The 15478-nt window shown below is 43.4% G+C and overlaps 2 protein-coding genes across 2 annotated transcripts; both read right to left on the bottom strand.

Moving 5' to 3' along the window:
- Positions 1–2981: 2981 nt before the first annotated feature.
- On the bottom strand, positions 2982–4091 carry LOC136528930 (blue copper protein-like). Its single transcript, XM_066521936.1, has 2 exons — positions 3823–4091; positions 2982–3610 (listed from the first exon to the last, which is right to left on the bottom strand). The coding sequence occupies exons 1-2, from the start codon at positions 3989–3991 to the stop codon at positions 3153–3155; spliced, it is 627 nt and encodes a 208-aa protein (XP_066378033.1). The 5' UTR covers positions 3992–4091; the 3' UTR covers positions 2982–3152.
- Positions 4092–10241: 6150 nt separating this feature from the next.
- LOC136527503 (cyclin-T1-3-like) lies at positions 10242–15476 on the bottom strand. Its single transcript, XM_066520260.1, has 7 exons — positions 15313–15476; positions 13979–14246; positions 13536–13617; positions 12751–12885; positions 12339–12514; positions 12107–12258; positions 10242–11582 (listed from the first exon to the last, which is right to left on the bottom strand). The coding sequence occupies exons 2-7, from the start codon at positions 14215–14217 to the stop codon at positions 10939–10941; spliced, it is 1428 nt and encodes a 475-aa protein (XP_066376357.1). The 5' UTR covers positions 14218–14246; positions 15313–15476; the 3' UTR covers positions 10242–10938.
- Between the last annotated feature and the right edge of the window lie 2 nt (positions 15477–15478).

Genomic DNA, 15478 nt, shown 5'->3' with positions numbered 1-15478 from the left:
TAAATGAAAAATGTAACAGTGTATCTGTGTATGTTTGTGGGTTTCATTGACATGTCACATGTTGCCGGTGACGACACGTATAATAGCAGGACTGCAGACTTCTGCGTGGTTACCAACTCATATCTCGTCCTGGATACCCATGGTCAGTTTTTATATGAATTAACTTGACCATCCACTGACTTCGACTGAGGCATGTTTTTTCTGTCACTCGTTTATTCTGCTAACCGAAAGCTCAGGCTGGTAGAGAACTTCGTAAAGTTCCTTATTGGGGATTCTTCTCACGTGGTGTACAGGTGTGTTCAACTTGTAGAAAAGTTCATCCCATGCGTGTCTTGATGCGTCCATCTTGGCCTTTGTGAGTGGACGATTGAACTCTTGTGCTAAGAATTCAAATTGGTTAGTAGACTATTCTCTAGGGACAAGTCTCCTATTTTTTTTTATTATTAACTAGAAAAAAACTATCAAGCATTTATGCAAAACGATGAAGTGAATGGTACATATCTACTTATGTTTTATACTTTTATAATTTATTTTATGATGACCGTGACATCCATAATATAAGTTAATGCTAACAATAAATAACAATATCTTACTAAACCTGTATCAAATTAAAATACACCTCAGTATATTTTTTATTTCATTGCAAAGCACATAATTATTTAGCTATAAGTATATCATAACTTTAATTTTTCATAATATCCATGTGTTTCTATGACTTAATATCGGCCTTTGTAACTTTTTTGATGCATCATATCAACCTTTGTATTTTTTTTATTAATGTGTCAAGGATTTGTCTATCCACCGGTGATTCAGACCTCTCTTGAACTTTCAGACAACAGTCCTCGTCGGGAATTACATAAATACATTTGTAAGATTTCATTAGATAATAATCCACGAAGTTTCCGGTTCATGAAATATTTAGTTGTGTCGCAAAACTGATTTGACATTTTAATGTTTTTTCTATGATTTTGGCGAATTTTGCAATATCTCTGTTTTTATAGAAAAAGAGAAAAACGAAAGAAAAGGAAAAAGGCTTGCATAGACTTGGTCCAGCCCACAACGAAGCCGGCCCAACTGCAAGAATTCAACCTAGGTCGAAAAAGAAGCTCACTCGGATCTAGACATTTTACATCAGGAACCCTGATATATTTTAAAAACTATTAATGCCCTTCCACCTTTTCTTTCTCTCTAGTATCTTTACATCTAGAACCCCATATTTTTTCTGTTCTCTTCCCTACTCCTAATCTCTGTTGGCAACGAGACCGAGCCGGTGATTGGGGGAGGAAGAGGCAGAAAAAAAATTACGGCGGAAATTTTACCTTTTTATTATTAGGTATAGATAGATCTTCTGCAATTTGCATAGCTCCTTTCCCACCTCTACTCTTGGGTTCATCTGCTAACTGTTATTCTTGCGTTAAGGGGAGACGGTGAAAGCTCGGGTTCAGGGTGGTTGGATTTGTAGTTCTGTTGTTTGTCCCATCTCAATGCCATCTAATTAGAGCTAATCAAACATTAGGTCTGGCTAAAGAAATTATTGGGTCAAAATCTTTAGTCTGAGTCCAACCCAACTTATTGATGGGTTGGGCTATTTCTTGGGTTTCTGCACTTTTGGTCAGGCCATGTATTGAAAATCATGGTCCAAGCCTGATTTAATGCACTGGATGGTCGAGTTAGGGTTTTTTGGGCGGGTCCTAGGTGACGTGGGCCATGAACAGGCTACATTTGATATAGATGAGTTTTGGTGTTTGTTCCTAAGTGTTCACTATGAGAGGATGTGGATTAGAGGCACAAGTAGTTCCTTGGTAGTTAGAGAGATGAAATCATCAATAGTGAGATATGTAGGAGCAGTTTCAGTCTCTTTGTGATGGATCTCTCAATGTTCTCCTGGCTCCTGCCAATCCATTGCCATAGGCTCAAACCCCTCTAACACATGGATGTCAAAGAGGGCTGGGGATTAGGTGTTGACATTTTGTGTCCTCTAGGCTCTAGCAGTGGTGGTAAGTTGCATGTCGCTGCTTCCTCATACCCCCATTAAAATACCGACCTGATCAACAAGGTTGCGGTCATGTTAGTCTGTTATATGTACTTCATCAACTAGGTATGGCAATTGTGTGTAGAGCATGAGGGCACGAGCAATGCAAGCTAATAGAGTTGGCGGTCTCAGTACAAATAAAGTGGTCCATATAGGCACAGAGGCTTTGATACCACTAGTCATTCAATGCAAGCCAATTACCATTTCCTCTATGATGTTCGCACTTTACTCTCTCCTCTCACTATCAGTCGTTTTCACCTCCCTCTCTATCTCTCCTCTTTTTATGAGTGGACTATCTTCTCTCACCTCAAAAACTTATAGCTTCTGCAAGCACATCTGACAACTATAGCTGTAGGGCATCTATCTTTTGTACATGGTGGCATTCGAGCCTACCTGTACATCTAAGACTACTAGCAAAGCTACTGCGTTGGGGCAGGCCTAAAGTGAAGCTAGGCTACCATAAAAATGGTGGAACAACAGTCGTCTGGTGTCCGTGATTGTGAGGTTCACCCATAGTCCGCTGCCACGTCCTGCATCCCTAGGAGATCTTGTTTTCCTTCGCGCTACTGGTGTTATGGCTATACTTGGAAAAGTTGTTGGCGTTGTGTTGATGAGAGACTCGAATGACATTGGATCACAATTCTTTATCATGGTTTACTATTGCGATCATACAATCCTATATGAGGGCTTCTGATGTATCACAATGGCTGTACTTGGAAATCATGTAATGCTCCAAAACATACACAAACATGCAGCCTGTTCGGTTGGCTGGTTCGTTTCGTTGCTGGTTCGTGAAGAAGTACTGCTGGCTGGTTTGTGTGAGAGAAAAATACTGTTTCGGCTGGAAATTTACGATCGTTTACGACGAGCCACAACCAAACGAACAGGCTGATGATCGAAAAGAAAATCATGAAAGGAACGTGATAACAATAGCAAAACTGATAGCATAACATCCAAGTATCCAACTACATACAGCCACCAGCACAGCAAAAGCACCAATAAAAGTTCCCTGAATCAAAAGAAATCTCTGGTAACTAGTCAAGTCCCTCAACCAATACACGAATCCACGCGCAGCCTAACAACCAACAGCACTGCCTCCACCCAGGCCAGCCCAACGGGCCTAGAATGCGCCGAGGTGCACGGCCACGAGCCCAGCAAGGCCCAAGACGGCCCACGCCGCGGCGCGGAGCCCGGTGGCGCCGGAGGTGGACTTCTTGCCCGGCGGCGAGAGGTCCGTGACTGGGCTCTTGGTCTTGGGCGTGACGCCGGAGCTCGAGGGGGTCGACGGCGTGGTGTCGGGGGCGTCTGGGGTGGTGTCCGCGGACGCGGCCGGGGCCGGGGCCACGGCCGGCGCCGGCGCCGGGGCTGCCACCGCCTTGGCGACGTCCACGACGAGCTTCATGCCGCTGCTGCAGTGGCCCGCGACGCCGCAGATGAAGTAGTGCTTGCCGGCGGTCTTGAGCGTCACCGTCGTGGTGCCGGCGCTGTCGCTGCTGAGCGCCTTGCTGGAGGAGCAGGCGGCGTAGTCCGCCGCGCTCACCTCGTCCACCGTGTGCGCCCCGCCGGCGTACTTGAACTCTGAAAAGAAACAAAAGTTGCATGAGCACGGGTACCTGCCTGCCTCTTGTCCACTGCACCACTTTGACAGGGATGCACTTGAGCAGAATTTTGCTGTCGTGGCCGCACATTTTTAATAATACTCTTATTTTTAATCATACTGGAGTCATGAATACTTTCAATGCTACGATGGAGCAAAAGCCAACAGTTCAGGTTATATATACGGCGCTAACCGAGAATGTCGCCAACTTTGAACTTCTTGCCGCTGGCCCAGGTGGCGTAATCGCCGGTGGTCGTCCAGCCGGACGCGTCCCCGACGGTGTACTTGGTCGCCGCCGCCGCTGAGGCGCAGCTCACGAGGATGAGCGCGGCCAAGGCCAGTGACGCGCCACCGGAAGCCATTGCAGCAGCTACCAGGGATCGATCGATCAAGCGAAGAGGAGCGAACAAGCTAGGACTAGGAGATCAAGGCAGATCCCAAGTGAGATGCAGAGGTGATCCCAAGCCAATGCCCCTTTATATCCATGGAATGCACAGTGTATGCGACAGACAGTACGTGTACGTCGCAGCAGCTGGGAGTTGGTGAGGTGGCTTTCGTTGGAGTTGGTTGGTTGCGGGTAGGAAGGCTCTGATGATGATGATCTTGGATGCGACTTGCACAGACAGACACGAAATGGCTTAGAAATGACTCTACCAGTTTATACCTTTTGGAAAAATGAATTATCCATTTCCATGGTCGTTCGCAAAGCTTTCCGCCGCCTTTTTCAGTTGCCACATCTTTCTCACGGCGAACACGCGCCAGCAGACTCAGACGCCATTCTTGCAATGACGGCGAAGAAAGATGAGGACATTAATGTAAAACTGTGCTGGTGGCTTGGCATTGTCACCAAAACTCCAAGCCACAGAACTCCAAAACTCCAAGGTCGTTTGAGGCCAGATGCTTATTTACAAAATTAGTAGGAGCGCAGGCGAATCCTTGTAGGACGGGATCAAACATTTTTTGTTGTCTTACTAGCCCTGCATATCATTTGTACTCAGGTCTAAAGAAACAGGTGCTAAGAGCAACTCCAACAGAGTTGGTAAAAATAGATGGTTAAACTCATGATTTAACCAACCTCTAAAATAGAAACTCTAGAAAAAAAAATAGAAAACTCCAACAACCTTTCCAATATCATGGATGAACGGGGCGTGCGTCACGGCCCAATTCTTCACCTTGTACCTGTTCCTTCGATCGTACCTACAAGTTTAATGTAAGTTAGTGGTTGTATGTATGAACATGACTGTTAAATTATTATGTTTTAGTTGTCGCACCCGTGCAACTTTCTGTATGTTGTGTAGAGCGGCGATGGGCATGGCTGCAATCTTCTGAACTACCTATATAGCCTTATAGGGTAGTGCATCTCGACCACATGGAAGAAAATTAGTGGCCCGTTAAAAAGCCACTCGTCCAACTCTTCCTCAGTGCGAGGACTCAAGTACCCCTCTAGCTCGAATCTAGACCATGGACACCAATTCACCTGAAAGTTAGGTAACTACAGTTAGGTTTTTGAAATAATAAAAAAGTAACAACACCGACTAGCAGTATCAAAGTGGTCGTTACCTAGTGCTGTGTCAGGACGTCTAGCGTGTCCAAGTATTGCCTGTACCGACGCTTCGGGTTCCGTTTAACTACCTCCGCTTCTTGCCAGACGTACAGAGCAGTCGGTCCTACGTCCGCGTGATTCCATGCCTGCATTGAATAGGATAGTCAGTCACAAGTGCGACATCAAGTTTGAGGAAAATAAAAAATCAACGCACTTGAAGGTAAACCGTGAACAACGGGCATCCCGACTGGCCATCGCTCCTAACACCAAACCTGTAGTAGGTGGGAACAACCTCCTAGGTTGGCACCTCCTGTACTGTGTCGGCAGACAACATAGAGCTGACGATAGATCCATGCTAGGACCACGTTGCCCCAGCTGTACGCTCCTATATTCTCCCATGGCTGGCTCAGTATGTCGAGGAAGGCTCAGCTGATGGTGTTACCCGATGCATCGAGGAACAGGAAGGCGCCTAAGAAGTGCCACAGCCACACCCTAGCATACCTCTCGATCTCCTGCTCTGGAGCGTCTAGGTGCAGCGGTGCCCCAAAGTTTTCTGTTATCCAGACCAAACTAACACTAGATGTTTTCCTACAATTTTTGAAGGACAATTACATGAGAACTGAGGGAATAAAAATAAACATTAAATTAGGCAAAGACAATACGCATCATAAAAGTTATGTACTAAACCCTCCATTTAAATAGCAAAATAATTTGCAGAATATGTAAATCAACGACAGACTTAGACCATAATATATATTTGCAGAATCTGTGGGACATTGCAACTGCACTCTACTTTTTCAAGATCAACTCGGTAGTTTCGTCCACCATAATATTCGCCGTCCAAGCTTGTGCCACCCTTGCCCCGTACACTAAAGATATGGCGACGGGGTCCATACGGCTCGACGGTGTGCTGCTTGGCCAATTCCTTGACCTCCTTCAAATGTTCTGCTCCGGCCTTTCCAAAACGCCCCCTACTCAGCTATATTCCTCCGCGCAAATTCCCACCTCTTGACAAAATATTTGTTGCACTTATGAAAGGAGAACTCAACAATTCCAGACACAGGCAACGATTGAACTCCGATGAATACACGGTTGAAAGACTCCGAGGAGTTAGTGGTCATGATGCCATACCTGAAACCCCCTCGTCATATGCTAACGCCCACTGAGCCTTCTATTCCATCTGCACCTCTAACCAGGCATTTCCCGCTTCATTTAGTACCTTGTCTAGTTCTCTCTTTGTCTCTTTGAACTGGTGCTCTGTACGTACACAACATAGAACATTTACCTTGTCACATACCTCCTTCTTCCTCTGACACTGCTAGAAATTAGCAGCAAAGTGTCTCATACACCATCTATGCACTAGAGGCGGGAACCCATCTATATGCTCAGCTGCAGCATTAAGAAGCCCTGGATGACGGTCCGAGATCAAACATATAGTGCGAGATGGGCCAAGCACTTGTACACGTAGAAGTCGCATGAACCATGACCACGATTCATTGTTCTCTCCCTCTGCCAAAGCAAAAGCCATGGGTACTATCTGGTCCTCAGGATCAACAGCAGCAGCTATCATCAATGTGCCCATGTACTTTCCTGTCAGGAAAGTGCCATCAACAAGTACGATTGGCTGACAAAACTGGAATGCATGTTCCGTTTGCGCGAACGACCAGAACACACGATAGAGGACATGCCTCAATGGGTCCCAAAAATACATCTCTCCGGTGTCCACAAACCATTTCAAGCCAGGGTTGTAGTAATGCATTGCACATAAGATGCGGGGCACCCTGTTGTACGCTTCCTCCCAACTACCTCAACGAATCGTCAGGGCAATTTGCTTAGCACATCAAGCCTTTCTGTACTTCATATCATACTTAACGAATCCAGATATGGACTATTATAAAGAAGACACCGAAATGTCGTTATTGTCATCAACGAGCCCCAATATACGACAGGCAAGGTAACGTGCAGTGAGCTACTGCTGATTTCCTTCCCCCTATTTGTTAGGCAAGTGTGGGGTTTGACAACTTTACTTATCCTCCACTTGCCATCACTTTGTCTCTTTTGTGCATTTAACCTCCATATACAACCATTTTTGCATATCACGTGGTACCTCAACTCCTGGTCCGAATGAGTGACGATGTACGGCCTACGGTGATACACAACATAGTCCTAAAGGAAGAGCTTCATCTCTGACATTGTATTGAATATCATTCCCTTCCTAAGGATTTCTTTCTCATGGTCATATAATGATTTCCTACACATCTGGAGACCGATGTCACAAACTGCCATATCCGTCATGCTGACATCCCTATATTTCAGAACGTCCCTAAAAGGTACATTCATCGACCTTAGTTGCTCAAGCTCAGTCGCTGTGTAAGGTGGTGGTGGAACATACTCTTGTGCTTCGCTAATTCTCCCCCATGAATCATAGGGGGTATCATCTGCTGGCAAATTTCTGACTAGTCTACCCTGAACCTAGATAGCATGCAAAACCTCAGTTGGTACTGGTAATGGCATACCATGAACAGATACTGGCATGGCATCAACCGGTATGGGCATAGCATGTCTATCTCCCTGGTCATCATCTGAATCGTCTGAATCACTGGTAACTACATCACCAATCCTGTCCTCCTCCTCCTCCTCTAGTTCAAACTCGTTCACATCGAAGTCATTGCTTATACAACCTACTTGACTTGAATGAAACTGCTCCTGCGTCAACTGACTGTTCAAATCCATGTTACCCTAAGTTGCTTCCCCTTCGACCCCCAATTCTTGCTCATTACCTCCAACACCGTCAATGGACGGCCTGTCCAGGACACCCTGCATCTTGTACCCATTCTCCACCACCACCTCAACCATGGGCACATTAGAACCTTGGAGCACCCTAGTGTAGCGGGACCAGTGAGCAGGGCCGCGCAAGGGCATTAGGACATAGTGTGCCCTAGTCTTCTCAGTATCAAACCTCCCCTTCAGTGTGAAATCACCACCAAACTTTGCATTCAAACGGATATAAAGGTCGTTGAAATTAGGAGGTTCATCAAACCATTCCAATTCTTCTTCCATATCCTCAAACATACCATCTTCTCTCCTAACACTCCCTCCGTAAAAAACTCTAACACAACAATCCATCTACAAAAGCATTTGAAGAAACTTCATCAAGTCGTTGAAATCGTCGTACATACTGTCCATAGTAATATTAATACATATTCTAACTAGAACTATACTAACTAATCTAATATTAACATCTATACAAGACTAACTACAATAACTAATTATACTAAATACAATGTATAACTAGACTCACTAAATACTAACTAAACTAACTAACTTTACTAACTATACTAACTTATTATATTGCTTATACTAACTAAACTAACTCACTTTACTAACTATACTAACTTTACTTATTGTACTAACTTACTATACTAACAATGTTGATTCAATCAACAAATACACTAGGGGAGTACCTCGCAGCGGCGGCCCTCGTCCTCGCGGCGGCGGTGGCGCTCGTCCTCGCGGTAGCAGCGTGTGCTCGACCTCGCGGCAGCGGCGCGCTAGACCGGGCTGGGAGGCGCGGACGTTGGCCTCGGCGGCGGCGGCGGGTGGACACGGGATAAAGAGAGGGGCGTGCGATAGTTGGGAGTGGTGTACAGCGCGACAGTGAGGGTGGTGGCGGGCGTGGCACGCCGGCGTGCGTGGGAGGGGGGCGCGTGCGGGTGCGGCGTGCGGCCGCTTGCAGGCGCTGCGGGCGGGCGCGGCGGGCAAGCGCGGCAGGCGGCGGGAGCGATAGGCGTGGGCGGGCGCGGCGTGCGTGTGGGCGCGTGTGCGGGCGCGGCGGGCAGGGTGGTGGCGTGGCGCGGCGGGACTAGGCCACGGGCCTATATTAGACTCTGTCGTGCCCTGGCGAGTGGCACGTCACCGCCGCGCCCTGATCGGTGGCGTGGCAGAGCTAGCCACGTCACCGGTCAGGGGCCCTGGTCATTGCCACATATGCAGCCTCGCCACGCCATCATGCATGGCGCGGCAGCATTAATTCGCCGCGCCGTGCGAATAGGCGCGGCCAAAAGTGTTAGATTTGAAAAAAAAAATTAAAACAATGTTAGTTTTAAAATTAGTTTAAAAATGTGTTAAAAATAAAAAAAATCACATATGTGTTGTCACCAAAGTCAGCTGAACTCTATATGGTTGGGTCCAACGTAGATTGGTTATATAGATAATGGAGCATCTACTAACAACCTCCCTCTATCCTGGAATATAAGTTATCTTAATGTGAGCATCTACTAATAACCTCCCTCTGTCCTGAAATAAGTTATCTTACCAATTTTAGGACAGATTATGGGGTAACACAAATTCGCACGTAACACTCCATTAAGTGTAGAGATCTTGTTCTTATCACACTCAACCTAGAGATAGACACTGATGGTAGGTACATATTGATTAGTGTTTTAGGAGAGTTAATTCACCTAAAATATCTTATGATTTGAGATAATTTTAAATGCTTCAATACCTTATATTTGAGGACGGAGGGAGTAAACATTAAAAGGAGACATATAGAGCATATGTAAAGAATTTTTTGAGCTACAACATTTATTTAAAGAATTTTCTAAGATTAAATATATCTAACTTTAGGATTTATAATTGCATATTTTTTTAAAAAAATGGCTATATTTTTTTTTGAAAAATTATATCTTTATTTTTTTATAAAGTCTAATTGATCTTCTGGACTCTCAACGTAGTCCAGTTTACCTACCTCGTGGTCGTGGCTAATGTAGTGCGACTGCGACAACTAACGTGGCACAACATTAGCCAAAACCGCTTCAAAACTTTGTAATTGGGGAGGCAAATCAGACTTTGACCAAAATTGAGTGAGATTAAATAGACTTTTTCAATTTGTTGTTTGACCGTGTAACTCCTTATAAGAATGTACAATACATAAAGCTTTCATATGTGTGCCTACCCCCGAGTGACAAAATGTTGTCACATAATTGAGCACCGTTATGAAAGTTTTCACGAGTGCCGACTGCCGAGTGACACATCATTAAGCATCGTTATGAAAGTAACAATCCATCATATAGGTTAAACTCCCTTTTGTGACTTAGTTGTTTAGTTATCCATATACTTTTCCTTTCACCATATGTATGCATACAAAACCAAAAGTAAACTCTGAAGAGAACCTTGTATCCAAAACATGGGCTTATTAAAAGCTGACCAATACCCATACCACAAACAGCTAGCTTAGCAGCCTACTCAGATGTAAGTAAACCCCACGAATCAATTTGTGAGGCAATGATGACCCTCTGATGCAGCCTCTTTACCATAAATAGGCCGCATTATTTTATTGCCAAATGACTCTAAAAGAGTCAACATAAGTCAACATATGTTATAAACTACCCCGGAGAAACCATTTCTCAAACATCAAGTTGGGGTAGTCCACAAAATGCCTTTTATTCCCGAGCAAGTTGGGGTAGGCCACAACAATGTCTTTTATTCCCAAATCAAATTGGGGCAGCTAAAATTCTGTAGCTCCCAAGACTGGAACCCATGACCTGAAGGCCGTCTCCGCTCGGCCTTGCAGCGTTAACCAGTAGGTTGTGGCTTCATTTGTAAACCATCTCTCACACACCATGTATTGCGTTTCAAGGCACCCGCCATACTGAATGAGCTTGATGCTTATTTGATACCCCAACTGTGAAAATAGGTTCCACATCATGTAGTCCTAAGCCACATGAATACCCTCTGCCAACAACTAGCCAAAAGGGAGTCCAACTTTCATGACCTTAGCCTTTTAATGTCCCTTTCACCACGATCGTAGTTCCAATTCCGGTCTGGGGAGCAGTGTCCTTGCCTGTCAGTGGACAGCTCGCCTTCCTCTGTATTTTTTATCATGCGAATAGCCTTTAGTGAATCCTCCCTGTGTGCAGGATGGGGCCAGCTTTGCCTTCTCTCCTGCTTGATCTTCTCACCTTCAGCAGCCAACTCCACACCATGTTCCAGCTCCCTCTCGATCAGATCATCATCATCCATGATGTCAACCTTTCTAGGAACATCACCTTTAGATTTCCTCCGCTTCTCCAGGGCTGCTTTCACTTTATCCTTGTCTATCTTCCTCATTGCATCCATCATTGAGGATGATATTTTGGGCCCATCGTTGCTATTGACAACGCTATCCCTTGCTTCATTCCGAGGTGTCCTCGGGTGTTGCTTCTCAGGATGGGCATGGTCATAGCTATGGTGGCCTGGCACGTTTTGATGGCTCAATTGTCTGGATGCTTGAGGTTCATGGGCAGTAGGAGCTTTTCCAGGAGCACGTTGATTAGGAACACTAGCAGGGCTCCTTTCAGTATCATTTCCTTGCAATGGTGGTGGCGCAACAATATTTTGCTCGTAGAGCTCCAAAATTTGGTTGCTAATCTCTGAAAAAAGAAATACCATAAATACGTACTGTCAGCGTGTCTTCTTGACATCATGAGCATCAAAAGTAATATTAGAAGAACCAAAAGGAAACGAAGATAGCATAAATGAGATATATTGAAGAAAAATAAAGAACCAAAAGAGGCATCGACGGTAGAAACTAGCTATAATAAATCTGAACAAGTGATAATGTCTAACAAGACAGTTGTACTAAAAAAAATATTGCTAGCAAAAATATATCTGGTTCGATACTAGTAGTAGCCATGCAATCCATATGCATTCCATTATATGATAAAAAAAGTCAAGAGATCCCCATGCGGTGTAGGACATGCTTCAACCTAACCTAGCTCCACAATCATTTTGAGCACCATATTTGGGTGTCAATCTATGAGATCTCAAGATAGCTAACAAGCAGCAACTACAGCTGCAACTAAAGGTGATGCATAATATAAGCCCCCATGAAAAATGAATACCATCTTAGTGCAGTGCAGGTATTGCCCTACTGAATTTCCATTCCGAGACCAACCTTCCAAATGCCGTGGGGTAACATCAAACTCTTGCCACCAGACCTTCTGACCACCTGACGGAAGCTTGATTTTGAGAAATTTCGCAGCCATGAATATTGCACCAGCAGCAATTTGGTGGGGCTTAAATTGCAGGCAAAGTGAAGTACGGAGCCTGTACACCCCTTTTAAGGCGTCGTAAATAGGTATATTTGAGGATTACTCTTTGTAACAAGATGAGTAATTTTAGCATACCCATCATTGACAAAGTTCCAGGCAACTTGAGCAAGTGCACTTTGAGCAACCTTGAATCTACCTATTGCTTCGACCAAGGGCTTGTACGGATGTTGGATGTTCAAGTCAAAACCAAGTGTTACAAGAACAACACGCTCCCCAAGTAAAATAAGTTCCTTCTGTTGTTCATATACTTCCTGAACAAAACAAAACACAGGCACCCACAGTTACCATCTATGACAAAGTAATTAGGAAATAAAGTTGCATTAAATAGATCAGTCCCATCTTATTGAAAAAAACATCATGATTGGTGAGTAGTGGCTTAAGAGGAACTGTTCACTGGTAAAAACTGTTGGCTGAAAAAAATAAGATTACTGATTACCCAAAAATAAATACTCTAGATGAATCATCTCAATCAATTCAACTATCTCACCTTCTGCCTAATTCGCTGAAAAGCGGCAGGATCCTTTTTGTTGATGATCTCGTAGGAAAGGACTACGACATCCCTTAGAGGTCTGACTGTTTCTTCAACTTTTCCCGCCAAGAACATACAAACTGTTGCAATTGTCTGCATGATAATAACAATTAACAAAGAATACATATTGTAAGTTTAAATTAACAATCGATGAAAAATCATTATCCCTAGCAAGAAGCAAGCACTGTGGCATGAGATTGTAAACTACAAAATATAAAAGGATTACTGTCAACAACTTAATTTTGTTATGCATATGAGGAAACAACTTTCAGCACATGAAAAAGAAACAGGTGCCAGTGCGTTACAACAGATCTTAAATAGGTGAATATCCTAAAAATGATACTGCTGTGTGCTGGTAATCTATCCTCCACAGGGTATCATGCAATACACATATGCACAAAGAGAACAGTCCATAGAAAATCTGCAAAGGTTTAAGTTGTAACCTATATCACCATAACAACTACCAACACCTGTCTTTTATACTAGCAAGTAAAGAATTAAAGGTATGACCTACATGTGGGGAAAAAAACATTGCATCTTCGAAAAATGGGGGTAACAGAAAAGAACACAATGATAACTTACCACATGCTATGGTAGCACAAACTACCATGTAAACAAAGTGATTGACAGGTGAAGGACAATTATTTGAATGATAAGTGCTGAGTATCACTTCACAAATAATACCAAAACACGATGAAATAAAATGTTCCACAAAAGGTCATGTCATTTTCAGTAAGACGTACCTGCCTGTCATTTTTTGCATGAGATTGGCGAAGGAAAAAACGATGACAGAACACTATAGCTGTAGCAATCGTAACTTGAGGCCTAATTTTTTTAAAAAAAATGTTTCAGAAGGGCAAAGTTACATATATAAAGGTACCAATTAGAACGAGAGCATATAATCTAAAGAATTCATAAACTACAGCAAATAGGGCAGATGCTACATGATTAAATAAGTACTAGGGTTCAGTATGATTTGTAATAAGTACTAGCAGAAACCAGACAGCTCATTCAATGCAGTGGGAAAACAAATGGTTAAATTGCCACTTGAGTAGCTGGCTTATCAAAATGTTTGATTGCTTACCACTAGAAAATCATTTTATGTATCATACATATTTAACTTCTGTGCTCCCTCACTAGGGAATACAAGTAATGGTAAAACATTTGTGGTAGAATGCAAACTTACACTTGAAGCCTCATCCCAAAATCCTGCAGAAAAGTGCAGTATGCCTTGCGAAAATAAGACTCTTCCTTCAGATCAATGCCATCTTTCCTTGAAACGGAGTTTTCTTCTATTTCTTTTCTACTAAAATACCATGAATTACCAAGTTTGCCACCACCTGCATGTCTTCCATAAGGGATTCTATATGGGCTATTTTCTACAATTCCATGATGTGAAGAGTCACTTGTCTGCATGACATCCATGTAGGGTGTTCCTCTTCTTTCTCAGCAATCTGAATTAGTGAAAGTAGTGTTACTATTTGCAAATTTAACAGAAAAAACAGTCCCTTGTTAGAAAAGAAAAGGGAGTTAAGAACTAAAAAAATATGCACATAATTATACGCTCAAATGACTTATGACTATGTGACTTACATAGGGAACAAAATATGGCACCAAAAGGATGATCAAAACTTGCTCAAGCTAAAACTAGCAAGGTCTATCCTTGTAGGTCCAGTGAATTGCATATTCATTCATTGAAGTTGAGTGCTTCAACAAACTAGAAAGTAAAGGACAATAGTTTCAAAATTATGGTTTTCCAATTTGCATCAATTAATCTTCATTTATTGCATAATAACATGCAGACAATTTCATGAAACTACACTTCAGACCATCTTACAAGTTGCTACATTAGATACTCCATCCGTTCCAAATAATTTCATTGAAGTCAAGGTGTTTTTTCTCCATGTAAGAATAAATGCAGAGCTGTTCTTCCTATTATATACTCCATCTGCTCCAAATTATAATTCACTTTAGCTTTGTCCAAAGTCAAACTTCTCTAACTTTGACCGATTTTAGAAAAAATGTATCAACACTTATAAGTTCAAATAAACGCATTATCAACACATATTTCATGGAGAATTTAATGAAAACAATTTGATATTGTGCATGTCAATGCATTTTTTCTATAAACTTGGCCAAAGTGAACTATAGTTTGAGCAGAGGGACTACTTGCTTACCTAAATAAATCAAGTAGAAATAAGCTACAAGCAGCATTAAATAAAAGTAAAAAACCAATGTCATCCAATATCCATGACCAATCCACCAAACTAAACTCCTACAGCGAAAGTCGTTACGCATACAGAAAATTTCACAATTTTATTAGCCCACAGTTGCGAGGTTCATCTAAGTTCAAGGGCAGCAAAATCAGGCTCCCGGTCTCCCGCCCAACACGCAATATAACCGGATAACTGCTCCCGCAGCACCCGATCTACCGATGAATGAGTACAATCAGGCGAACAAGAATCCGCACAAAATAAATACAACAAACATAGGTGGAATGGGATCGGGTCAGAACATAACCTGAGAATTCAGAAGAAGTGACGTCGCTTGCGCCCGCGGCACGGCACGGCAGGGCGGACAGAACCCGGGATAATCGCTGCCGGAGGGGCGCGGAAGGCGAGTGGCGCCGGGCAAAGGGGCTGGGATGGGGCGGCGGTGTCGAGGAATTGGGGAGGTCGAGAACCTG

This window comes from Miscanthus floridulus, chromosome 19 (genome assembly GCF_019320115.1).
Source record: "Miscanthus floridulus cultivar M001 chromosome 19, ASM1932011v1, whole genome shotgun sequence".
Classification (NCBI taxonomy): Eukaryota; Viridiplantae; Streptophyta; class Magnoliopsida; order Poales; family Poaceae; genus Miscanthus; species Miscanthus floridulus.
The sequence above is the reverse complement of the archived record's forward strand: the minus strand, read 5'-3'. Positions and strand labels throughout refer to the sequence as shown.